This window comes from Idiotropiscis lumnitzeri, chromosome 21 (genome assembly GCF_059441095.1).
Source record: "Idiotropiscis lumnitzeri isolate Australia: NSW breed Sydney's pygmy pipehorse chromosome 21, RoL_Ilum_1.0, whole genome shotgun sequence".
Classification (NCBI taxonomy): Eukaryota; Metazoa; Chordata; class Actinopteri; order Syngnathiformes; family Syngnathidae; genus Idiotropiscis; species Idiotropiscis lumnitzeri.
This window is the reverse complement of record NC_142411.1, coordinates 6,757,968-6,783,849: the sequence shown is the minus strand read 5'-3', so window position 1 is coordinate 6,783,849 and position 25,882 is coordinate 6,757,968. Positions and strand designations below refer to the sequence as shown.

The 25,882-nt window shown below is 40.9% G+C and overlaps 3 protein-coding genes and 1 long non-coding RNA gene across 4 annotated transcripts; 3 read left to right on the top strand and 1 right to left on the bottom strand.

Annotated features, from left to right (window-relative positions):
- The first annotated feature begins 181 nt into the window (after positions 1 to 181).
- Positions 182 to 4,029, top strand: rsph3 (radial spoke head 3). The gene is made up of 8 exons (XM_088286158.1): positions 182 to 391; positions 786 to 867; positions 1,239 to 1,383; positions 1,464 to 1,609; positions 1,851 to 2,054; positions 3,101 to 3,263; positions 3,345 to 3,431; positions 3,760 to 4,029. The coding sequence occupies exons 1-8, from the start codon at positions 273 to 275 to the stop codon at positions 3,828 to 3,830; spliced, it is 1,017 nt and encodes a 338-aa protein (XP_088142284.1). The 5' UTR covers positions 182 to 272; the 3' UTR covers positions 3,831 to 4,029.
- A 1,051-nt stretch (positions 4,030 to 5,080) lies between these two features.
- Positions 5,081 to 19,350, top strand: ezrb (ezrin b). Its single transcript, XM_088286157.1, has 13 exons — positions 5,081 to 5,287; positions 7,459 to 7,542; positions 10,347 to 10,442; positions 11,608 to 11,882; positions 13,171 to 13,254; positions 13,333 to 13,479; positions 14,810 to 14,906; positions 15,064 to 15,227; positions 16,271 to 16,401; positions 16,688 to 16,848; positions 17,790 to 17,882; positions 17,985 to 18,410; positions 18,488 to 19,350. The coding sequence occupies exons 1-13, from the start codon at positions 5,276 to 5,278 to the stop codon at positions 18,650 to 18,652; spliced, it is 1,935 nt and encodes a 644-aa protein (XP_088142283.1). The 5' UTR covers positions 5,081 to 5,275; the 3' UTR covers positions 18,653 to 19,350.
- A 376-nt stretch (positions 19,351 to 19,726) lies between these two features.
- Positions 19,727 to 25,743, bottom strand: sytl3 (synaptotagmin-like 3). Its single transcript, XM_088285478.1, has 13 exons — positions 25,599 to 25,743; positions 23,959 to 24,172; positions 23,580 to 23,795; positions 23,345 to 23,412; positions 23,212 to 23,263; positions 23,083 to 23,149; positions 22,931 to 23,000; positions 22,569 to 22,684; positions 21,890 to 21,997; positions 21,624 to 21,793; positions 21,458 to 21,554; positions 20,786 to 20,956; positions 19,727 to 20,660 (listed from the first exon to the last, which is right to left on the bottom strand). The coding sequence occupies exons 2-13, from the start codon at positions 24,078 to 24,080 to the stop codon at positions 20,574 to 20,576; spliced, it is 1,344 nt and encodes a 447-aa protein (XP_088141604.1). The 5' UTR covers positions 24,081 to 24,172; positions 25,599 to 25,743; the 3' UTR covers positions 19,727 to 20,573.
- On the top strand, positions 21,787 to 23,188 carry LOC148316743 (uncharacterized). The gene is made up of 2 exons (XR_015840103.1): positions 21,787 to 21,970; positions 22,577 to 23,188. It is a non-coding gene; the product is annotated as an uncharacterized LOC148316743 (long non-coding RNA).
- Positions 25,744 to 25,882: the final 139 nt, after the last annotated feature.

Here is a 25,882-nt window from a genome sequence, read left to right as displayed (position 1 = left end):
TGAATTCTCAATATGATTGGAAATAGAAGACCCCAAAACAGAATTTTACTTAGCGCTCCATGTCGTTCTAACACGCCCGGTTTCCAAAGCACGGGCGTATGTTCCAAAGCAGTACATTACGACACTTGCATCGATTTCTGGTTACGGTTGCTATGTTTCACTTCCTGGTTACAGTTGCTACGGTAGCTTGTTGACGTCTTCGCAACTCCACACGAGCAAGCTGATAGCAGAAAACGGAACGAGAAGGATTTACAAGACTTTTTTTTTTAACTATGTCTTTTGTTTCACACAGCCAGAAAGTTACAAACGGAACGTACACATTCTCCAGTCGGCCCAGACCTGTCGAAAACCGCTCCAAATATAGAGAAAAGCCGACGGAAAAGGCAGAAAAGTAGGTTTGCTTCCAAAAATTGCAAACTTTTACGCTCACTTTTGCCATCGGTATTTGTAACAGTCAATTGTGAAACAAGAATTTTTTTTTTTTTTTTAAATGCAATTCATAGCAAAAGTGATATTCAACAAACTGCTGATATACGGTGTCAATGTTGTGTTATGAATCTGAATTGTGACTTTTATCGGTTCATGTATATTATCTGCTGCCACTAAAAGTTTTACAGGTTGTAATGCTGTCTCTACTTTTCAGTCTATATTGCATAACTGATTAAATCAATTTAAATGACTCTAAATACATTGAAATGCTCCCTTTCTACCATATATAACATCACCATGGGGTAGAAAATCCAATGTCAAGCTTTACATTGACATGGCATCTCTTTTGTCTACAGGCCGCTCAGTACTTATGGAAACATTATGTATGATCGCCGTGTCATCAGGGGAAACACATATGCCCAACGCTTCCTTTCAACTGTATGTATATAAATTATTTTTGTGCTTCTTATAAACGTGTGCACATAATTTTCCTGTGATTCTCAACTGAGCACCAGAGCTTTTTTGGTGCTCATTTTTTCCAACCCAACAGCCTCATGGATGAACTTTGAGACTGAAGAGCACATCTGGATAAAGTACGGCCCACGGGCCACACCCGGTCCAATCCAGTCTGCGACTGGCCCTCGCAGCCTTTATGAAGTCAAAATAAAATGACTTGTCTTCAGCGTTGCCAACTTAAGCGTTTTTGTCGCTGTATTTAGTGACTTTTCCGACCATTCTAGCAACCATTAAAAAAAATATATATATCGTAGGCTGTGGTTCAGGTCATTGTTTCCTGTGCAAATGTACAGATGGTGCAGGAAGACCTCACTGAATTGCAAAGACAACAAGAGATGAGGAGGAGGGCCTTAGCTCATAAAAAGAAGAACAAGGAACAGCTACGATCTGCCACCCCAGAGGCCGTCCAAGGGAGAAAACACAATGTTGTCCAAACAGGTGATTTGTTTTCCTATTAACTTCAGGACACATTTTCCAGGTTGACTCCATGATGAGAGTCAACATTTGTTTTCTTTCAGAGCTGTATCTGGAAGAGTTGAGCTACAACATTGAAGTTTCAGATATGGAATGCCAGACTGATCCTCTCCTGGACAGACCAGCAACGCCGCTTTTTATACCGGCCAAATCGGGCAAAGATGTGGCGACACAAATAGAGGAGGGGGAGGTTGGCGCTCTAGAATTAAACATTTCTCTGGAACATAAGATTTTTTTTTTTCACACTTTTTATCTCTATTATATAAAGAAAATCTAATTAATTTTTGCTCTAGGGTGAAACACCTTTCTGGGCCATATGCACAACTCTCACCTTCACTTCCTCTGATCCACGTTTAATGTGGTACCATGTCTCTAAACAAACCACTAACTACATGTCACCACTTGAAATTTTCATTGTTTGTCTTGCGCAGTTGTTCGACTTTGACAGAGAGGTGCAGCCCTTGCTGGAGGTCCTGGTTGGGAAGACCATTGAGCAGTCTCTGCTGGAGGTGATGGAGGAGGAAGAGCTGGCCCGTCTGAGGGCCCAGCAGAGGGCCTTCCAGGAGCTCCGTGATGCTGAATTGGCTGAAGTGCAGCGGTTACAGGAGCGGGAGAGATGCCACAGGGAGGAAAAGGTACACATTGGAATTTGTTTGTTTCCTGAGGGAGGTTAGTGTGGGATGGATTTGTAAAACGTTGCCTTTTCCTGACAATTGGCATGTAGGGCCAATTTCTCAATCTGGTTAATTCAACATTTTAGAAATTCAACTCTTCCTAAATATCCATCCATTTTTCATTTTTCATTTTCCCCCTGACTCGGGTTACCGAGATTCAAACCCGAACCGCTGCCTCACTTCCTAACTATTTTTCATTAAAAAAAAAATAAAATAAAATAAATAAATAAAAAAAAATATATATATATATATATATATATAGTTTCAGTTTTTTAGTTGAAAACGATTTTGTCCTGTGAATCCAGATAAAGGTATAAACACTGATTCTTAAACCAGTGCTTTTTAACACGGCAACAACTTTGCTAATTAAAACAGAACAGACCCAAGAGAAAAAAAAATCTAGATTTATTTAGCATACTTTCTGAAATATAGAGCGCCCCTACCGTTGAAAGGAAAATCCCCACAAAAGCCGCACAGTTGTATTAGCTGCATGGTTCAAACTCTCGGAAAAAAGTAGCGGCTTGTAGTCTGGAAAATACGGCACTAGTCCACTGTGCAGCCTGTCCCCAAACTTAGAGAAATATGCTCCATAACGCACTAAATGCCAAGAATGACTTAATAAACTTTAGCACAATAATAAGTTTTGTTGCGTTTTTTTTTTTTCATTGGGAGGGGTAGAGAAGAGCTGTAGTGAGCCAAATCGCCAGCAGGGGGTAGCGATGGACCGTTTTAGATTCAAAAGATCACAATGGGCGAAGGATAACTTTCCTGTCGAGGTGTCTGGTGGCATTCAAGAATGGCCTTCAGTCAGACAATCTCAAGCATACACTCGAGCAGGCAACATTGATTGAAAACCACTTTTCAAATGTTAGCGGTGTCACAAAAGCAAACAGATTAGCATCAAAGTCACAGTTCTGCTTGATGTGTGTTTAGTAAGCCCCAATGAGGACAAGTAGCCGTGAAATAAAAAATGTCTGGCTGATACAAGTAAATCTTTGTTTCTCCAGGAGCGCCGTGTAGCCCAACAAAGGGAAGCACTTTGGATGGAAAAAGAAACGGTGGAGAAGATCGCAGCGCGGGCTTACACTCAGCAGTACTTAGCTGACCTTGTCCCAACAGTTTTCAAGTCCCTCAGGATCCACGGCTTCTTCTACGACCCAGTGGAGAAAGGTGGGGAACACCAGCAGTAATGAAGCCATACTTTAGGGAAGCTTCGTAAAATGTTTAGTTGTGTGTGCTTCTGATTTTCAGATATCGAGACAAACTTCTTTCCTTGGCTAATGGCTGAGATCAACAACAAGTTAGAAAAGAGAAGTGCTGCAAGGCAGCTTTTGGACAGTAAGTTTGAAATCTGGATTTATATGTGGTTATCGGTGGAATTTAAAAAATACTTTGCTACTATTAAAATAATAGTAATAATAACATAATAGTAACATAATACCTTCTATGATATCTATAATAAGAATTCCTTCTGGCGTATATAATTAACTGCTGTTGATTGTTTGAGGCAATTACAACAGTATGGGAGTCAGCTATTAACATCATGAGTCACATCTTTATGTCCATTGCAACGTTTCAGCTGTTATACTGCCACCTAGTGAATATTTTTTTAAATGCCACGGATGAGTTCTGGGAGTCAATAATTTGCCTTTCTTGTCTATTTCAGCACTCATCCATGATGTGGCCCAGAAAAAAATGCCGCTCTATACACACTTGGAATCACAACCAGAGAAATGAGGCTTGTATTCTAAATAAATAAATAAATAAATAAATAAAACCACCATCAACAACAACAGAAAAAACAATGACCAGTTCACATGTATTTGTTTGTTGTCACAGTTAGGCACACACCTATTTATATAAATGAAAGAATATCTGCTACATCAAGTTATATTAATGCAACAATGAATAAAAATCGATTCATACATTTTTAGAATCTTTATGAATACTTTGATTCCTCAATGTCTCCATGGGGATCGCCGATGTCGAGTAACATCAGAAGGAAACAATTTTTTGAAGTTCGGGTTCCAGTAGCTATTTCTTCCTATTTCTTTATTTCTTTCAAACTAAAATACATAATGTCATGATTCATCTCTGGCTTTACTTTCTATCTAAAAGTAGGCCCGACCACGGGTATTATAGGCGTCTATTTTTAATACCGTCGGCCTATTGGTCAGCACACCTCTATGATATCCGCCCACACGCGCACCTGCCCAGCTGAAAACCTGAAAGGTTAGATCCATATTGTCATTAAAAATACATTACAAATACAGCCCTGATTTATTGTTCCTAGTAACGACATTCTCATTATAATCACTTCGAAAATTGCAACATGCACTCATACGAGCCCGAGAAATGCTTTCATTATAACACGTAAAGGTCGTGCGACCTACCTGTGTTGTACTAATTCACGAAGCAGGCATTTGGATAATAAAAATATACGATTTGTATAAAATATATAAATGGAAATATTTTACTTTTATTCAACGTGGATTAATAAAGAATACAAGGGAATGATTCTGGCGTGTTTGATACTATAAGCAACACTGTTCATTAACGTCATACAGATATGATGACGTTGGGATGACGCCAGTTAGCTTTTTATTTAGTATCGTTCGTAAAAAAGGATAAACGATAAAGAAACGAGGCGTGAATGTCTTAACCATGCCCATTGGGTGAGGCACCCACTTCGACGTAGGTTTGAAACATTATCCATCACAAACTACACCACTTCCTGTGTGGTTGGGTTCAAGTATCACAATAAAAGTACGGGAAGACGGACTACCAATGCAGATCGTCAAGAATTGGTCGTTTGGTGATCATAACAAGGTAAAACTAGTACATGTATGTAATTTTTGCATATACCTACATGTTCAATAATTAGATAGATAATGTTAGATCAAGTCGTTTCATATATTTTGAAAGCAGATCCTTGTCATTTCCTGCGCTTCTTTTGCGTGGCTACTGCTAGCTTGACAGTCGCGGCATTCATTCATTCATTGTTGAGGATGACTGTCACCTGCAGGATCGCCAAGCGGCTCCCTTCAGACGTCTTGCAGTAACACCCAAGCGACCCAAACTTGTTTTCTTCTCTTCTTTGGTCTCTTCGAAGATACTCTGACTACACGGGTTTCGACTAATATCATCTCCTTCTTGGGTAAAAGGCGGGAAAGGGACACAAAATGCCAAAAGCGGTAAGTAACTACTGTTTTTTTTGTGTGTTTTTCTTTTTCTTTTTTTTTTTCTTTTTTAATTGAGTTGAACTTTTTCGCCATTCCCCATAGACAAAGAAGTTAATACACAAAAAGTAAAAACATTTTATATTTTATGGCTTATGTTTTATTACACTGTATAAAAAAATACAATAAAAAAAAACGGCAGAATGCCTGGTTACTTCCAGTATTAATAAAATAACCAGAGAGATACTTTTCCTTCGCATTGAATAATTTTTGCAGAGTAACTAACAAGTTTCCATTTGAAGGCCAGCCACTGTAAATCACTTGTCCTCATAGTCATGGATGGGACTGTCCCAAAAGTTTTGAGATGATTGTGTGGAATCAGTAGGCAACCAACAAGATGTGTGAAATCTGTGATTATTGATATTTATTTTTATTTATTATTTTTATGATAGAGGCTGATTCTAATGGCCCATTTTAAGTCTTGAAAATAATTCAATGTCATGAGAATTTAACAGGATTGGTTGAAAAGAAATTCTTTGTTTGAAAGTGCATGCTGGTTTTTTTTGGGTGTGCATGCGGGCATCTTTGAGGCGGTGTGTATCTGCGCACAGTTGTTTTTGTGTGGTGCTGGATTTCAAATGTACACTTCCCTTGCCAAACTCTCAGTGGAGGTAAAAGAAAGCTAACAAAGTTCTTCCATGTTTTCTAACAGATCAGGTTTTGCTCCTAACTAGCTTGCCCCACCCCGGCTTGCTATTACACTGTGCACAGTCAAACATCACTTTGGAAACTTCTTGCTGGCATTTACAACAACATCTTGTTTATTTTACAACATGGAAACTGGAGTGTATAAAGTTTCCATGAGGTAAAATCCATACGTAGGAGCTACTTGAGACACTGAGTGAAAATGTTCTATTTTGCTTGGAGTGGCTTCATGATTCCATTCAAAAGTGAGAAGTGGCTGCGTGTTGTATGCGTCAACATGTTGTGGTCATGGCTATAAAGCGTGTTGTTGCTTTGTTTAGAATGGCCTGCCGGTTTTTTTGTGTGCGTTGCTGAGGACGTGACATCATAACTGAGTCAAGTTTGTCTTGAATGATTACTCATATTGTTAACTATGGACGCAGTCATGACATTTCTGCAAATATTTGATCGCTATTGTCATATGGTCAAAATGGGACCGCATGAAAATGAATTGGGATTATGACACCATTAGAAATTTTAAAAATGTCACTTATGACACAACCGATTTTTATGATAATGCGTACTCTATAATCTTACTGCTTGGAATTCACAAAATTAATGTTTTCGGGGGGTTAGTAGAAATTTTCCTGATCCAAATGGCTTGAGTTTATCATGACTTCCAATTGTCCGACCTGCTCCGAGATCTCAGCCGGCACGCGTTCGCATTTTCCATTGGCTGCTGTGCATGTGTTTTTCTAGCTGCTCCCATCAGTAAAAGTAAATTCTGTCAATGCAAATCCCGCATTTATGTATGAGCCGCGCATCTTTCTTGAGTTGGGGAGCAGCTTTGCTACGTTGCTTCCTCAAGACTGCAGCAACACTCTGCAACTCAAAGGGTTCTTTGTCTCACCTTGCTCTTGAGTACAGGCTGTATTTCACCACTTTTTTTTTTTTTTTTTGCCTCTTAGATGTGACTCAAAACCGGGATATAAAGTTCTGCCTCACTGAGAGTGTTCACATTAGGCAAAAGTTTCCCCCCATGCCACAAATCCAAACTTCCCTCTAATCATCACTGGCAGTTTTCTACGCTAAAAACCACGCGCAGTTTCGACTGCTGTCTCCCGGGGTAACATGATGATGAGACGCTGTGATTGGATTTGGCCTCCTTGCGAGATGTAAGCCAGTTAGTTGATCGTAAGCGGGCGGGTCAAAGCTTTGGCCTGAATGTCTCGTCCGGCCGCCGCTAATGGACTGGCGATGAAAGAAAGATGTGTTCTGTTTTCGGCTTGTCTCTAGCATGTCATGTCGAACGTCCGGCGTCTTTGTTTTCATTTCATTGAGTGGCAATAAGCATTGTCAACAATATTTTTTTTACTAGAATTCCCTTTTCCTTTTTAGTGTCTAAACACCAAACAACGCCACATGCACACACACCCTTAAAAATACACTCACTGTTACATTTGTCTTAAAAATCAAAATTTTCTTGTGTGTGTGTCCCACAGGTCAATATTAACGTCAACGCCTTAGAATCGGAGCTGGAGTTTGCCGTTTTGCCAAGCGCTTACGGCAAAGTTGTATTTGACCAGGTATGCCGCACACCTTTTCTTCCTCAACTATTTGAGTGTATTAGTCATTCCACAAAATTGCTGTTTTAGAAATAAAACAATAAGCCAGTCCTAAAGTCGAAGAGTATTGTTTGAATATCGACTGATTATTCAGAGATTTATCGCAACTGACATCGTTATCACTGTTGTGTTCTCCCTTCTGTGTCATCTCATGTGGAACTGAACACATCCCAATCGAGTACGCTGAATTCAAAGCAAAAATGAAAAAATATTTCTCTTATTAAATTGAAAATTTTGATTGGTAATTGAATGCTGGCATAGGGAAATTGTGCTGGCTCACAAATAGCGTTTGGGGCAGAAAAATTAATAAATTAGGGTTGGAATTTCAAGTTGAGATCCCGCAAGCTGAGCTGACGTTGTCATTAAGCTGTACTCATTTGGTGCCGTGTGAGAGCACCGGCAGAAGAAAGGCATTGTTTTAGGCGCTTCCTGTAAAACTCGTTTTTCAGTAGCGAGTGTAGCCAATTTCTACATATGTTGTGGTTTCATGTCAGGGGACCAACCCTTCGTCTCAGCTTTGTCGAGAACATGTTGATCAAACTAAATTCCTCCAACGCATAATGGGACTAAACCAAGCGACAGCCATTCTCTGCATTTTTTTGCACCGGTTTGAGGGTGACTGGACTGATATGATCAACTGTTATTTTAAAACGGTACTTTTCAGTTTAGACTACATTAGTACTTTAAATTTTACATTTTTTGAATGACATATTTTTTTTGTTTAAATTTTTAAAGCTTTCAACTGTACATTTCTCAACAATTTTTTTTTTTTACAGCGTGGTGGCACACTGCCCCGCCCCCGCTAGCTCCCGCAAAATGTCGCTGTTTCAAGGATTTACACTAAATGCTCGAGTGAGCTTTGAGCAACTGCGGCAGATTAACGCCGCCGATATGTGGTGTAGGTGCACCTTGACACGTCTAAGCAGCTTGACGTCGTCTCACACCGGCAGGCACTAAGTTGCTCACTGACCACAACGAACAGTCTGCCGAGCAACGACCGTCAAACTCATTTCCGGAGAGAGTGTCAGTCCTTTGTGATCAGCGCTGATCATGAACTTAGAATCTGTCATACCAAACATAAGCACGTGCCACTCCCTCTACACACCCTGCAGCTCATCTCATTTCGCCTCGAGCGGCGAATTGCGATGAACTCGTCCACCTGACGCCTAAACCTCATTTGCATTTCGATTGGATAAACTATACCGCATCATGAGTAGCTCAGAATATCCGAATAAACTGATGCATGGCATGTATAATATAAGATATAACAGACGCTTTGGTCTGCCTCTTTTATGACCTGAGTTTGAAGTTTACATCACTACTTAAAACAGGGGTGTGCAAACTTTTTGATTGGCGGGCCACAATGGGTTCTAAAATTTGACAGAGTTGCCGGACCAGGAGCAGATGAATGGAGTGTTTTGGTAACCTCACCTCATCGGAGAAAAAAAAATACATGTAATTTTTCAATGAAAATCAACAAAAGGATTCCATCAAAATATGTCATTGACACACCAGAGTATTTAGAAAAAAAAACATTAACAAGGCTTATTAATTTAATCTTTTTTCAAGTTTGGCGGGCCGGTTTAAAATGTTTAACGGGCCTCATGTGGCCCCCGGGCCGTAGTTTGCCCACGCCTGACTTAAAGCCTCTTTGCATTGAAAGCAAAAGTCTGCCACTAATTTAGCAGTTTTTTTCTTTCGTGAATCAATTTAAAAAAAAGTCAAAAAGGACTTTATGAGCGTGATGCCGCTGATTTGTGTATGAATATATCATATTTGTAAATATTACTGTAAATTATGAAAAAAAGGCGAATCGAAACAAAATCGTTGAGCTCAACAGCGTCCAGTGAGGTCGAGGCCGCGTGACTCCAAAGTGTTAGTTTACCAGACTTGAGCCTCCGGATTTACATAATCCGCAAATTGTTGGTCTAATCTATTTACCAGAAGTCCAGAAGTGTTGAGATTTTAAGAATGTTAAATCTAATTCTTAATAAATCAACGGCCAACCAGAATTATCGTTATACTGAAGCTACAAATAAAAATGCATTTTTGTTTTATCCAGCTGCTGTATTGGTTGTCATAAAATAGTGCAAGTGAAATTAATGTTGCGGCTAATGCTAATGTTAGCTTCTAAGCCAATGAAACTCTTGTTTTTCCTCTTGAGACTTTCATTCGGGGTCTAATGAAAGGGCTTGTTGTGTTCACACGGGCCGTGTTGTGTTTCAGGTGGAATGAAGAGCTTTTATTTGAGTGTTTGTCGATGAATTAAATACGATCCCTTCAGCAGCACGGTTTCCTGAGTCGATGGCCATTCGAAACCCAAAATAGAAAGAGTTTGATTTTTAATTTAAACCTTTGGACTGTTTTTGTGTTGGTTCATGCTTCAGCCAGGCAACTAGGCAAGACACGGGCTGTGATGCTTTACAAAAAAATCAAATAAAATTAAGTGAGCATGGAAATTACAAAATTTAATTCAGGAAGAACCTGTTAATTTTTTCCTATTCCTTTAATATTATTCATCTATTTGAAGACATGAAATATCCATACGAGGCACTTTAGTTCAATCACTTCCTCATGATCACTTTGACAACATTCCTAGGAAATCACAACGTAACATTTCAAATGTGCTATATTTAGAACAGGCCTGTGGGACCACGTTGGTGCCCCCCTGCACTGGATGATTAATTTGATCAAAATAATATTTATTGTTCTTTGAAAATGTTAATAACTCTGTATTTTATTTATTTATTTTTTTAAATCCGCAGGTGGTGAAAACAATTGGCCTCCGTGAGATCTGGTACTTTGGACTTCAGTATATTGATGGAAAAGACTATTTAACTTGGCTCAAACTGGAAAAAAAGGTGAGATGGGTTGAAAACACAATCACAAGTCACGGGCACATGTGATGCAATGTTTCCTTTACTGTCAATCAGTAGCAATGTAAATAGAATACACAATACATGTGGTCCGTATATCTTCTCTTGTGTGCTCAACATCCCTCTCCTCTCAAAGAAGAGATATATGTTGCCGGAGCTTTTTGGTTTCTGTGTGTACTTATTGCATAAGGGTATTGTGTGTTCAGCTGGAGTGTAAACTCTTCTTGAACCGGAACTACTTTCTGTTGTATGGTCAACACTGTGCAAAACTCCAAACCACTGGATTCCTGGAGTTGCTCATAATCCAGGCTAATCTGTAAACCAGATGAATGAAGTCTGGCACAAATGCAACCGAGTTTTTTTTATTATTTTTTTTTTTTTTAATATCCCTCCCCTTTACTGTAGACTTGTGCAGCATGTTTAGGCACAGTACAGTGGAACCACCCACAGTTGATTGCAGGATTCTTGTCAGTATAACACTATCATGAAACCTTAATAATTTGTTTTCTCGATCTCTGAAAGAAAATTTTTAAGTGTAAAAAAAAAAAAAAAAAAAAAATCTACTAAAATGTGTACCCAACCATTCTCAGCCGTCTCACGACGGACACGGTTACGAGCATTCAGAGGTAGATTACATCACAGGTCGCTTTGTTCACATTCACACCAAACTTTTAAGCGTTTATTCCGTTCTTACTGAACACTGCTCTGCGGTATGCGTTATTACAGTCATATTACTACACCAAAGCTATCTTTAACAACCACTCAAAAGTCGCGTTTTTGTTGCGACTTTGTTAGCAGAATTTGCTGCATGATGGCTCCAGTGTGTCAGATTCTGAACGTATTATTGATCCCGTTGACAAAAGACATGATGAGAAATAGATTATGGAACGCGTCGCAAACAATAATATAAAATCAATTTAACACAAATCATGTGAATGTTGACAAGAAAAGGGATTCACTTTAAAACAGGAGTGAGCAGTCGAATGGAAGAATAAATTGCTAAATCTTTATTAGGAATTGTATTAAAAAGTACATCGTACTACTCTTAGATATAATTTATCTTAGAATCTTCTAGCTATCCATTTATTTTAGCAACAGAACAGACTGAAAACTGAGTTAAATGTTCGATATATTTACGATTCCTTTTCAGGTGGTACAACAAGATGTGAGGAAGGATAACCCGCTGCATTTTAATTTCCGGGCCAAGTATTTTCCCGAGGAAGTGAACGAGGAGCTCATTCAGGAGGCCACGCAGAAGCTCTTCTTCATGCAGGTGAAAGAGAGCATCCTGAGCGACCAGGTTTACTGTCCGCCCGAGACGGCGGTGCTGCTGGCGTCCTACTCGGTTCAAGCCAAGTATGGAGACTATGACAAAGAAACTCACCAACCGGGATACCTCCTTTCTGAACGGCTGCTGCCTCGCAGGTGAGGGGGCAAAAAATGTGTGCTGATTTTTTTGGAACGCGACAAAGTTTTTGTCGGGCATTCGAGAGTTGTTTATATACAGTACTCAAATATGCACAGAGAGCCGGGAGGTCACCAGTCAGGTTGAACCTGCCCCTTAGGAAATGACGATGTCCTCCCTGGCAACGAAGGAAACAAAAAGACGAAGGTCATGCATGAATCATGGTTTCTGAGTAGCACCGATACAGCCACGGGCAAAATGGATAATGAAGGACGACGGTTCCAAACGACATCCGAATGATATTGAGAAGTTGGGTAGTGATATTGATAGTGAAAAGTATTCACCATTCCTCCTTTTCCTTTTTATTTTTTAAAAGAACACCCGTACTTTCACTGTTGCAGTGACATCATGCCGCACGGCTCCCGCAGAGTAATGAAGAAGGCAGAATTTAACAACACTTCTCAGACAGTTGTGTGTTAATAGATTTGTTCACAAGCTATTTTTAACACTGGTAAACAATTTGTAAAAAGGGATAGACTCATAACGTTTATGCGTCAAAATATATTAAAGGTGATAATATTTGGACCAAGGTTATTATAGTTTTGGAATTTTAATTACAGTTTTTTGTTAGTTTCAAGGGTAAAGTTTTAAATTAAATTACATTTTCAGGGCAGGTTTGTTAGTTTTTATCAGTTTTAGTTTTTTGAAAGACTTTTTTTTTAGTTGTAATTAGTTTTAGTATTAGTTTTTTTTTTTTTTTTTTTTTTTTTTTTAGTTTTAAACGCGTTCAAGATTAAAAAAAGAAGACCATGGCAATTATTGTGCAGTGAAAATTCAACCAAAATACTATTTTGAAACATTTTAATAATACAGGGTACAGTTTACGTTTACAGGTCGTAATTAAATGCCGCGCATACCGCTTCTAACGTTAGATGCATGCACGCATGCGCCCTAATTATAAGAAAGCTCGGATGCCTTGTTTGCCAAGTTGACAACTTCTAAAGTTGATTTATGCGTTGAAGTCTTGTCAAGAAGTATTCAACCTGGGTGTACAGTGTACAATATTCTTATATAATAAACATTTTTTTTCCAAGTATGAAGCAAAAAAGAAAAGCACTTTTTACCTAGCGTTGATAACGTTACTTCTGTGTGACCAACATCAAGAGACTTAACTCCCAGATGAGTGTTAGTCCTTCTCTTCCGCGGAACCGCCGTGCCATTAATACCCAAAGAAATGTTGAATCTTAAAGAATATAGTTCCTGCCTATAGCAACTTTTCTTTTCATGTCCCCATCCTTTTTTTGATAGAGTGTTGAATCAGCACAAGTTATCCCAAGAACAGTGGGAGGAGCGCATTCAGGTGTGGCACGAGGAGCACCGCGGGATGTTGAAGTGAGTCGCAGTGTTGTTTAAATGCGAGCGCTCAAACGCGTTGCTATGTGTGCGCTGAACTTAAGGCGGTTCTTCCAGGGAGGACGCCATGTTGGAGTATCTGAAGATCGCTCAGGATCTGGAGATGTATGGCGTCAACTATTTTGATATCAAGAATAAGAAGGGAACGCTGCTGTGGCTGGGGGTGGATGCTTTGGGACTGAACATTTATGAGAAGGATGACAAGTAAGCCGAACTGACCACTTGGTGGTCTGTTCTTATGTCCAAAAGCAGTTACACTGATTATTATTATTTTTATTTTTTTTTTTTAATATTTTTTTTCCATCTTTTAGGGATTTATAGAATATTATAAGTGGTGGTTGTGACTGATTTATTTTATTTTATTTTTTTTTATCTATTAGGGAGTTACAGAATATTATGAGTGGTGGTTGTGACTCATTTTTTTTTTTTTTAATCTTTTTTTCATCTTTTAGGGAGTTATAGAATATTATGAGTGGTGGTTGTGACTGATTTTTTTTTCTTTTTATCTTTTTTTCATCTTTTAGGGAGTTATAGAATATTATAAGTGGTGATTGTGACTGATTTTTTTTTCATCTTTTTGGCAGTTATAGAATCTTATGAGTGGTGGTTGTGACCGATAATCAGACATGTGGTTCAACAAAATGATTGAAAAAAAAAACTCATGAAACAGGCCTTGACAAAAATGATGGAACAAGTAAAAAAAATATATAAATAATAATAATTAACCATCGGGACTTATTCAACCGCCCCCACCATTCATAAAATTGAAACCCTTTTTTTATTTGTTCTCGTCACTTTTCTGCAATTTGATTGAATCTAAACAGCAACAGTGACAAACCAGCCGTGATGGAGCTTGAAGCTCGTTTTATGTACACCTCGCGATCAACCGAGAGAAGCCTCTCCTCTGCTGTGACCTCTGCCGTCCCCATGGTTACGCCAACTGGTTTTTCAAGCTGTGCGGCACTTAAGAATTTGAGGCTAACCTACAACAGCGTCTTTGCAATGAGGGCGGCCGGCCCACAAAGCAGAGCTCCGTATTGGCTTTACCGGACTTTTATTTGACATTCTCATCATGATTGATGGCCAATATGACACCGTTAATTAACCTCCAGGTCAAGAACGCCAATTAATGAATTCATAAGCAAACTTTGCGACGCAATGATCCGTCACAGCGCTCTGAAATAACATCCACATTGTTGTCTCAATTCCACAAGCGTGTGTCAGCGACAGTAATTAAGTGACATTCCAGTTTAGGCAGTGCACTTTCAAATGTGAGTTTCACCACGAGGTGCGCGTTGGTCTTATTACAACACAGCGATTGTTGTGCCCTGCTGTGTCCTGTCAAGTGAGACTAGCACAAGAAAACATTAGTGAGCCACACCTTGACACCCTCATGCTTGGGATAGTGAATTCCGTATATTTATTTGGAACTAAGCCCGGAGGAGGGATTTGCTATTGTACGGCTGTCAAATTAGCCTGCTAGTTGCGAGACGGTAGCTCCCTGTTAACATGTTCTTGTGTTTCGCTCCATCAGGCTGACCCCAAAAATCGGCTTCCCTTGGAGCGAGATTAAAAACGTTTCCTTCAACGACAAAAAGTTCACCATCAAGCCCATTGACAAACGATCACCAGTGAGTAATTCCTCTGCTTTTTGCACACTTTAACAGCCCAGGTAAAATAATACTTTTGGGCGTCTATATCCGTCAATGGCATTGAATGAGTTAATAGTCCAAACATGCTCAGATGGAAATGTTATGAAAAATACTTTCCTATCGCTTTATCTTTCAGGACTTTGTCTTCTATTCTCCACGACTACGCATAAACAAGCGCATCCTCCAGCTGTGCAAGGGCAACCATGAGCTCTACATGAACCGACGCAGGCCGGACTCCATCGAGGTGCAGCAGATGAAGACGCAGGCGAGAGAGGAGAAGCTGCAGCGACAGAAGGAGAAGTACGCGCCGATGCCTGGGATAGCGCGTGCCTCGGCATTAATATCACAGCAATTTAGTTTCCAGGACACATCATTGACCAGTCATAGCAAATTAGATGAGTGAGAACATCCCATTGTGAATTTTTCAAAGTAATCAATGCACACCTCTATTGAGACTCCACAGAGGACCAAAATCTGAATTGGCACAGATTTCTGTATGCATTATATCAACAATTCTCAAGCCTTCTCTTCCGTGTAGCAGATTAAAGCCATTAGACCACTAAGACCAAAGCCGATTTACCACAGGCTGATCTCGTTGTTATTGTCAAACTGAACACACTGTAACAAAAGAGAAACCGCCATCGACTGCGCAATAAAAAGGTTGCGTCTCCTCCTTCCTGAAGTGAATGCACGGAGAGCCCGCTCTCTACTACATCTGTCACTCCCCTGGCTCTCCTTTACAGCTGTTTAAACATTCTCATGTAAGAAAGCGCACGGCAGCAGGCTATATAGTAGCTCGGCGGCTTCTAATGAGTCCCTTCAATACCGCTAATCCACGTATGATTAAATATCAGATCGTGAATTTTGTGGCTAGTGAAAATTGGAGGGCAAACGGTGGAAATGTAATGGAAAAAGCCAACGAGTTATCGAAAGTTCTCTATATGATGCAGTCCGACCGCACCATTGATAATATTGTGAAATGAGAATTGTCAGACTTGTCAAATAGAGATGGGCGAGTACTGATACCAGGTTTCGGTATCAAGCCGATACTGGCTTTCTTACAAGGTGTTGAGAACTCACAAAGGCTCTCGGTCGCAGATACCAATACCGGTCATTAGCACCCTCTAGTGGATGCTTTTCTAATTGAACTGCATCCAGGTCAAAACCATCAAATGGCCATGAAAATGCAATTTATGTACGTATATGTACTATATATTTATAAGGTTAAACAACAACAACATATGCCGCTGCACTGGCTCGCTTGCTGTTATTGCACACGCTGACTATTGTTCGTCTGGCCTGTCATGCATCGTTGTTGGCTAATGACTAATGCTTATCTGCAGGGCCCAGCTGGAGAAAGAGAAGAGGAGGAGGGAGACCATTGAGAAGGAGAAGGAGCAGATGGAGCGGGAGAAGAAGGACATTACAATGAGGCTCTACCAGTTTGAGGAGAAGATCAAGAAGGCGGAGCATGGTATGGAAAAAGGCTCAGAGTGTTCTGGTGCTTATGACGGTGACGTGACGGGTGAAAGTAAAAATAGTTGATTTTAGTGATTCAATAAATCTTTATTGTAAAAATTTATTTTTGATCGTCAATAAATACACAATGAATAAACTGTATAATTCAAATCTAAAATTATATAAATACAAATAATTTCAGGACTTTTGACATTGTATGTCCTTAATAATAATAATTGTCTCTTCATTCCTGACTTGCGACCAAAACAAATTCTTCCCATTTATTCTCGATCTATTTTCAGATTTACAGGAGCAGACAGAGAGGGCCCTGATGCTGGATCAGGAGCGTTTAAAAGCAGAAGAGGAGGCTGCCCGTCTGGAGGCGGAGCGTCAGGCTGCCCTGCTGGCTAAAGAAGCGCTCGCTCGCCAGTCCGAGAGCCAGAAGATCAGTCAGGAACAGCTGGTCAGTGCTTTATTAGATCTTATTTTTATTAATGTGCTGGAGAAAATTATTAAGGACCGCTCATGAAATATTCCACAAGGAGGTGCAAATCCCCCAGAAAAATGGCAATGATTTACACGTCATGATGCAAGTAGACAACCATTTCGTCCGTTCATCCATTCTCGACCACTTATCCTAGACTTCCCACTCCCTCGCCACTTTTTCCCCAACTTTTCCTGCTGGGTCCCATGGCGAGAAATGCCAGCAACACTTTCACAGGCGAGGTGAATATGAATATAAATAAATGAAAATACCGCACGTATTGCACATACCAGAAAACCACCACTGGATAGATGTACACATCTCACTTAATTGGTCTCTATTATCTCATTCACGACCAGCCCAGTAAAAAAAAAAAGGATTTTGACGTATTTATCCGTCAATGGTATTGAATGAGTTAAATAACTAGTTGGCAATGTTCACACTAATCCGGATTCTTTGTTAAATCCAATCCGTTTATGTCCCTGGTCTTATTACAAAAACAAACAAGACTGAATGTGAACGGAATATTTCCGTGATGTGACACACATCGCGTCAAAAAATGGCACAGTGTTTACATGAAAAAATGTTTCCGTGTGTAGGGAACCTATAATCTCATATCGACAAAGGAGCGAGGCGGTAGGAGGTAGAAATATTTTGGACATAACACGCGACGCTCCTCGATCTCATTTCATGACATTCACGATTTTGCCATCCGTGTGGCTGAATGTACTGTTGGCACTGCATGAAAAAAAAAAATCTGACACATGTTGTATATTGGCCAAAGAATGTCAATGTGTGAATATAGCCTAAATGAATGCATGATGCGAGCTAAAGTGGCTCTCGGCTTATGCCTCGCACATGTCACTTGCAGATTATTGATCAAACGGCATTGTCAATCTTCTGAATCTTTAATTTGTCAGGCTGCCGAGCTGAAGGAGCACACAACCAGAATCAGCCTGTTGGAGGAGGCCAGGAAACGCAAGGAGAATGAGGTGGACACATGGCAACTCAGGGTGAGTCTCGACTCTGTGGCAGGAGCACCGAGGAAGTGGTTGAGAACTCAAAAGTGCTTCTCGGAAGCAAACAGCCGTACTCATCGTTGCGTTCCTCACCAGGCCAAGGAGGCTCAGGATGATCTGATTAAGACCAAGCAAGAGCTGAACATGGTGCGGATGGCGCCCCCACCTGTGCTGACGACGCCGATGCAGATGCCGATGATGACGCCCATGCAGATGCCGATGATGACGCCGAACCCGATGCAGACGTCGGCGCAGACGCCGACGCAGGTGCCGCTGCACACGCAGATGCAGACGCCGGCGCAGACGCCGACGCAAACGCCGAGGCAGATGGTGATGGAAATGCCCCTGCCGCCGCCCCCGCCTCTCGCGATGTACAACTTCGACGACAACAGCGAAGACGAGGACGACGGCAGGATGCACAGCGCCGACCTGCGCAACGAGGCCATCCACAACAATTACCACAAGGAGGACGATCGCCAGACCGAGGCGCAGAAGAACAAACGCGTGCAGAAGCAGCTCAGGGTAACGGCGTCAAATGTTAAACATTAAACATCAATCGCAAACATTTTGCCTCATTCCCTCGCCGTCTTCGCCTTCAGGATCTGACCGCCGAGCTGGCCCAAGCGCGCGACGAGTCCAAGAACACCCAGAACGACCTCCTGCACTCTGCGAATGTGCGGGAAGGACGAGACAAATACAAAACCCTGCGGCAGATCAGGCAAGGCAACACCAAGCAGAGAATTGACGAGTTTGAGGCCTTATAAGGACCAAGCCTCGGACACTTTAGGAACCCTTTCTGAATGGTCACTCGGCCTTTGCGCTCACAAGTAGCCACTGCCGTGCGTCATGTACAGTTTCTGATCCGATTCGTGCCATCAATCGCAATTGAAGCAACGCAAGAGTCATCAGCCCTCTTAAAACGGCGTCATCGGCGTTGCAAGAAAAATGACTCCCAGTGACCACTCAGAAATGGCTGACATTTTTTTATGTTTTTGTGTCTGAACAATAGATGGCTCAACACGCATTTAAATTCATGCCTAGTTTAATATTTATAAAGTATACGGGACATTAAAAAAAAAGGGTGTTTCATCTTTGGTTTGCATATTTTTGCTAACGATGAAAAGTAAATGTTTATATATTGACCAAAATAATGTCAATGTTCCCTGCTTTTAGTTTCAGATCAATAGACTAAAAAAAAAGATTATTGTGCTTTAGTCGCCATGTACAGCGGCACGCCATCAATCGTTTACTTCGCCGGTCAGCTGAAATGAGGACGAGCCGTATGTTTGTCTTCAGATCAGCGTTGACGCTTGACACTGAAGTGTGTGTGCCTTTCTGAGCTGATGCTCATGCCAGTTAAATGTAACTTAAAAAGCGTAACGATGTTTTCAACAACAACTGTAACGGAAACATCTCTGTATTTGAGACAAATTGCCAATAAAAGAAAAGAAAATGATTATGACTAGTGTTTTTTTTTTTTTTAAACATTAACTCATTCACTCCCATTGACGGGTATATACGTCTTTTTTTGCACAAACATTTCACAAACATTTCTTCATATAAGCATCCCAGATTTTCAAACTAATTCAGCGTAAGGTTATTTCATTTATTTTCGGTGTCGAGTACGTGTCACTCAAGTTGCTGCGGAATTGTGATTGAACGTGAATGACATCACCACTCCTCCAAGAATATGTTTTGTGTTCTTTGTCGAAACCGGAGATTGAACGTGCTTCACACGCTCAGAGAGAAAGGCCTCTTTGTGTGGCATACTCGAGCACCTGCGCAATCAATGACTGCTACTGGAAAAAAATTTAAAAAGCATCCGCAGAAGTCACCGCAATGCTCGACGCGTTTTTTTACATTTATTATCCAAATGTAAGAAGACAACATAAAATTGAAAATTGTCATAGCACAAATATATTTTTACCATCTTATATGATGTGATTGAACTTCCAGGTAAAAGTACATGTGTATTAATAATAATGTAAAATATTTGTTCACAGTCAGTCAGACACCTAAACACACAAATAGGCGTATAAACACACCCTGTTTCCTATTTAACACTCATCCTAGCACATTTATAACACACACACACACTAGAAAATACATAACACACCCTGCAGGCCAGCAACCACTGGCATGCACAAGAGAAGAAACACCCATGAGCACAGTGGAGTGGAATTGCACTTTGAAGCACTTCCCCCTTTTCCCTTAATTTACAAGATATTATTTTGAACATTTTTATTTTAATATTTAATTCATTCACATCCTGTAGCATTATCCAGGGGTGGGCAAACTTTTTGATTGGCGGGCCACAATGGCTTCTAAAATTTGACAGAGGGGCCGAACCAGGAGCAGATGGGTGCAGTGTTTTGGTCACCTTACCTCATCTGAGAAAATAAATACATTTAATTTTATATGAAAGTGAACAAAAGTATTACAACAATATATATCTCTTTGAAAAAAAATCACAGTATTTAGAAAATAAAACATTAACAAGGTTTTTTTCATTTAATTTTTTTCAAGATTGGCGGGCCGGATTAAAACGTTTAACGGGCCGCATATGGCCCCCGGGCCGTAGTTTGCCCACGTCTGCACTAATCCATACTCACCAGCCAATCGCCGGGCACAATAAACAATTCATGTTATTTACAAGCGTAAAAGCAGTCATGGCGATGCAGTTATTCACTGACTGTTGAAACCGGACTGAAATTTGGACAGCAGGTCTCCTCCATTCAGCACCACGGCGTCTCCCTCCGGACATTTACTCATCTGGGGAGAAACACAAGCCGCCTTGGACTGAGCAAGGTATCCCCTTTTATTATTTTTAAAAAAATATTTTTCCATTTCAATGATTATAGTAATGCATTACTGACTAACTAAATATGTGCTTTTACCCGCGGACACAGCGGGTACCAGTTGAAGCGCTGCAAGTCTTTGTCTTCAAATTGAAAAGCATCCAGCGGGATGAGGACCTCGCCCAGAAAAACTTTCCTGTGCATGGATCCTGAATGCCACGCGGAGGCCTCCAGTCTCTTTCCAGTCAGCAGGTGGCGCTCTATGTGATACTGATCAAAGCCATATGAGGTTAGTCCAGCCCACTGCAAGTAGACACTGACAATTACAAAGCAGCATGGGTTTATAACCCCCCAAAAAGTAATGATATTGTAGCGTCTTTAAAAACCACGTTCTCGACTTTTTATTCTTACAAAAACGGCTCTGTTGGCCGTAACCGATCAAACACCGGGCAACTCGCTCTCGCTCTCTCTCTCTCTCTCTCACTCTCTCTCTGTCTCGCTCGCTCTCTCTCGCGCTAACGCTCGCCCTCTCACCTCCCTTCCAGTGAGTTGCGCGATGCATTCAAATAAATCGGACACAACACAACTCAGAGAAACAGATAACCCAATTCGTTAAAATATGTTACCACAAAAAATGGCAATCTTATGAGAATGAAGTTCTAATACTGAGAGATGGAAAAAGCCTCAGAATGAAACTAAAATAGGAACAGTTCCAATAATAAGATCGCTTTCAAAGGAGGGACAAAATCATGCAGCTTTAAAATGTCTTACTTGAAAAAGCTCATTAAAAACTGGATGGATGGTATTTCTCTTGACTGTTGTTTTGCGTTTTTCGCTCTTGTGTGGCATCACGTAGAGTTTGACGTACCTGCGCGTGGACATTTATTTGGATTCATGCGCCAAAATTGACAGTAGAAGCATCCTGATGCATGCTTACGGGTTACACTTCTTCTTCCTGGTGTCGCCGTGTGGGAGGTTCCGACACGCTCCCACCGTGATCTCCAGACAGGACGTGTTGGCGTTGTAGACCAGCGCCAGCTCCAAGTCGCCGCCGGCACTGACGTCATCGAGCAGGCTGCACTCTGTGCTGAAGCTGCTGAAGCTACCCTGAGGGCGAAATTTTTTTTTTTGACGATTCTAGATAAGGAAGATGATGAAATGTTGTTCATGCTAAGCTAGCATGTTGTGCTAGCGTGTACGCACTCGCTTCCCGTCATAGTTTTCCGAACTATTGGAGGTTTCTTCTTCTGTTTCCTGGTTGCTGTCTTTTCGTTTCTTGAACAGGTCGGGAAGACTTGGGCCCTGGTAGAGCTGATTGGGACATTTGTGAAGTGTTAGTGGGGAAGAGTCGTTTACTCTCAACAGTCCAATGAGATTTCAGCCTTTGTGTGCTGCCATGTCATCTTTTCTTAAGCGATCTCCTTCATGTCATTTTAACCACGGAATATCAGCAATTTAACTAGGCGTGGGTAAACTACGGCATGGGGGCCACATGCGGCCCGTTAAACGTTGTAATCTGGCCCGCCAAACTTGAAAAAAATAAATAAATACGTTAATGTTTTATTTTATAATTACTCTGGCGTGTCAAACACAGATATGTTGTCAGTAAATTTAATAATCAGAATTTCTGATGAGGAGGATGTATTTATGTCAAGTTTTAAATGTATTTTGGCACGTTATTAAATCAATATTAATTCCAAACTGTTGCAAAGGACCTACGTGTCACAGTTGGTGTACAGTTGGATTTTTATGCAGGAGCATTTTTTTTTTTTTTAAATCATGATGTTGTAGCGGTGGTATTAAGGAGTTGATTAAGTCAGTTGTGTCAACCATGATTGTATTTGAACTTTTTACATTGTGTTGCTTTGAAGTAGTTTGTTACTTTGACAGATTTGCTGATGTCGGTGTCAGAGAGGCTCTTCTGGGTGCTGTACAAATGTTGGCCGCGGTGGACGTTCAACAGGTTTGCCGTCACATCGTTTTGAGACAAAGACATCCCTACAAACAACAAGAACATCACACATCAGTGCTGCTCGGTGGTGTCACAGGAATTTGCGCAATGCCATTGCTGTCACAACTGATGCAATTTTGCCCTCGATACAGAGACAAATTTCCTTCGAGTTTAGCTGCTGAGTATCGTGAGGAAGTGTCACACACAAAAAAAATGTTGACTCTGCCGTTGCGGTCAATTCTGATTTGCGATTAATTATGTTGAATTCTGCGGACCTTTTATTCATGACTTACTTCTCATATTATTGGAGAATGAAAACAGATGATCTACTGATTTGGGTAGAACGCTGGCCCCGTTGGAATTCTGATGACACACACACACAAAGTTATGGATGTCCGTTTGTATAATTTGCATTCAAGCTGAACGAATTAAGGATGCATTTTACCCCTGATCTGCTCACAAAGTCGAATCCTGTGGAGGCTGGTGGAGTTGGGGGCACAACTGCTATGTAACTAAATAAATAAATAAATAAATCTGAATTTGAAAATGGATGCACACAGTGAGTGAAAGATACCTCATCACATTGTAGGTCTGCAACAGTTTCTCCCCAACGGTCTCGTATTTGTCTGTGATACAAACAAAGACAATCAATTGGAAGCAGAATGCATCCGTTCCGTTGGATATTCTGTCCATTCGCTTAAACGAACCTCTCATAGCCGGGAATTTCTTTGTCTTTTCCTCTAAAAACCAGTCACCGGAATGAATCTTGACTTCTCTGGGAAGAGAGAACAACGAAGCAAACAAGTTTGTAGTTCCATTGTTGGAACATTTTATTAACGGTCAAAGTAATTAAAATGAAACCACTGCTAGTTGAAGTGAAATGTTACTAATTTGGACGAAAGGTCATCTGATGACTCATTCTGACTTAAATGACTTGTGTACCTGTAAGCGTAGCAGACCGTGCACCTCCACGCTACTTCTCTCACGCCCACGCGGCAGTTGCTGCAGATTCGGTGACTGCACCCGCGGCAGATGGCGCCGGTGTTGCAGAACTTTCCCAGCCGCCGTTGGCAGCGCGCGCACGTCCGCTCGCCGTACTCCTTGGAGTTACTCTTTGCGCCTTTCCTTCGAAGCTCTTGGAGCTGGAGTTTCATTCTCCTTCGGAGGCAAACATGAAACTAGAGTTTCACCGCCAGCTATTTGTTTTTATTTGTTTCTGTCAAATGAAACTTAAGACAGCCATTTTTAAATTGAAACTCAGCAACAATTTCCAACAATACAATGCCGGGGAAAAATGTTTCCCAGCGATAAAATCACACACCTGATCCTGTCTTCTTCCACTGTACGCAATAGCTTGTCTCTCCGAAGGACTTCCAAGATCCTCTCCCTCTCCAGAGCTTGAAGTAAACTCAAATCCATCTTGGAATGACAGCCGCCAGTCATTTGGCCCCCTCGCTGGTCCTCGTGAAGATGTGCCAATTTCCTTGCTCTGCACTGGACCCTGAACGCCTCTTAAAGCTCGTCGTCATCTGGAGCTGAAAGATGCAACGAGCGCGCATGTAAATGGTTATCTCCTGTCGGAGATCTTTACTGCTCTCCACGTCAGAACCAGATAGACTTCCTGACTCTGTTTACGATAAAACTGCATCATCTTTTTATTAGATTATTTATATTCCTCGAGGGCAGCAAGAAACCCGCAAGTCTTTCTTCGGTGGTGCAGATGAAGGGTTTTGACTCATCATCAAATCACTTTGACGTCTATTGAACCTGACCTGGCAGCGAGAACACGTCTGCAGACCAAAGCAAATGCCAACTGTTGCATTATTAATCTCTTCGGAGTTGGGTCTTTTGTACGCTCAGTCTCACTGAAAAACCAGCTCTACTTTTGTCTGTAGCGTCATGATACGGGAGTGAGGTGGTTGCTTACTCATCTGAGCACACCTCTGTAATGCAACGGGAGGTTTTGAAATGAAGGAGCCGGATAAAAGGCTGGGCTGTGCACTTTGGTGTTGAAATGCAAATGTAACAAAAATGACAATTATGATCAGTAAATATTCGAATATAAGAAAGAAAAGCAAGCTGCTATACTGGTCAGCGATGATCATAAGCATGTGTTTTGTCGATAGCTTGACTTCTTTTTACACTTTTGGCAATTTACTTGGGAAAATTAGAACTTTCTTCATTTATCTATGCCAGGGACATGTGTTTGGTGTTGTGACTTGAGAATTTTCTAATATAAAATGAGTGCCTTGGCGCAATAAAGTTTTTGAAATTGTGACTAAAATTGTTCCCTGTACTATTTAAAATGACCACATTTTGGTTTGATAATAAACCAATAAAATTTACATTATCTTCTTTGGGGAGGAATGGGTTCGAAATCCATTCAATTGGAATTATTTTATATTAAACTACATTCTAAACTAAATTCTCACATTAACACAAACGCTACATGCTAATGGGTGACTAATATGTGGTCTCATTTCTGAATAATTGTCTGGTCGTCCGAGCAGCTCACTGCAGCAGTGTGGGTAAAAATGACTGTAGACGAAAATACATGTTTGAGAATGAGGTGGCTGACGTATTTCCGAACCATCAGCTGAGTTTCCTGCAAGCACCCCCTGTCAGTCTAAAAAGAAGCCACAATGAGCACCGCAGCCCAATGAAAGTCAACTCTCACGGTTGTCGTCTCTGGCTTGGTTGCACAAAATCGATGACGTGTCATTTTCAATGAAATTGAGCAAAGGAATTCTAAAAGGCAAGTGGCACAGTCCTTTCCAGAATTTTAATGTCATGACACATGGAAGAAGAAAGTCCACATAACTTCGCTTGACAGCCACAACGATGCCAGGAAAAATTGCTTTGTGAAGCCATGAACAGTCACTGATGAGACACTCGCTCCAATGTGGAATCGTTGCCATTAAAAAGTATTTAAAAAAATGTAAAAATGGGACAAGTGCTTACCTTCTAGCTCAGCAGACCCCAGAGAAGTTAGTGTGGAGATGTGGTTGCTGCCTTCTTACACATTTTCCTTCCTTTTTCTTTTTTTTTCTTCTTCAGTGATGAATGCTTCCTGGGTGTGTTTTCCTTCACCCAATTTCAGAGGGTGCAACATTTTTTTTCTGTGTGTGTAATTCTCGTGCAGGAGCAAATGCACACAAATGCATATCAGTCGAAGTGATCGGCAAGTTCCAAAAGCAGGAATCGGAATTGAGCTGATACACGCTTTATTTTCAGGTCGAAAGGTG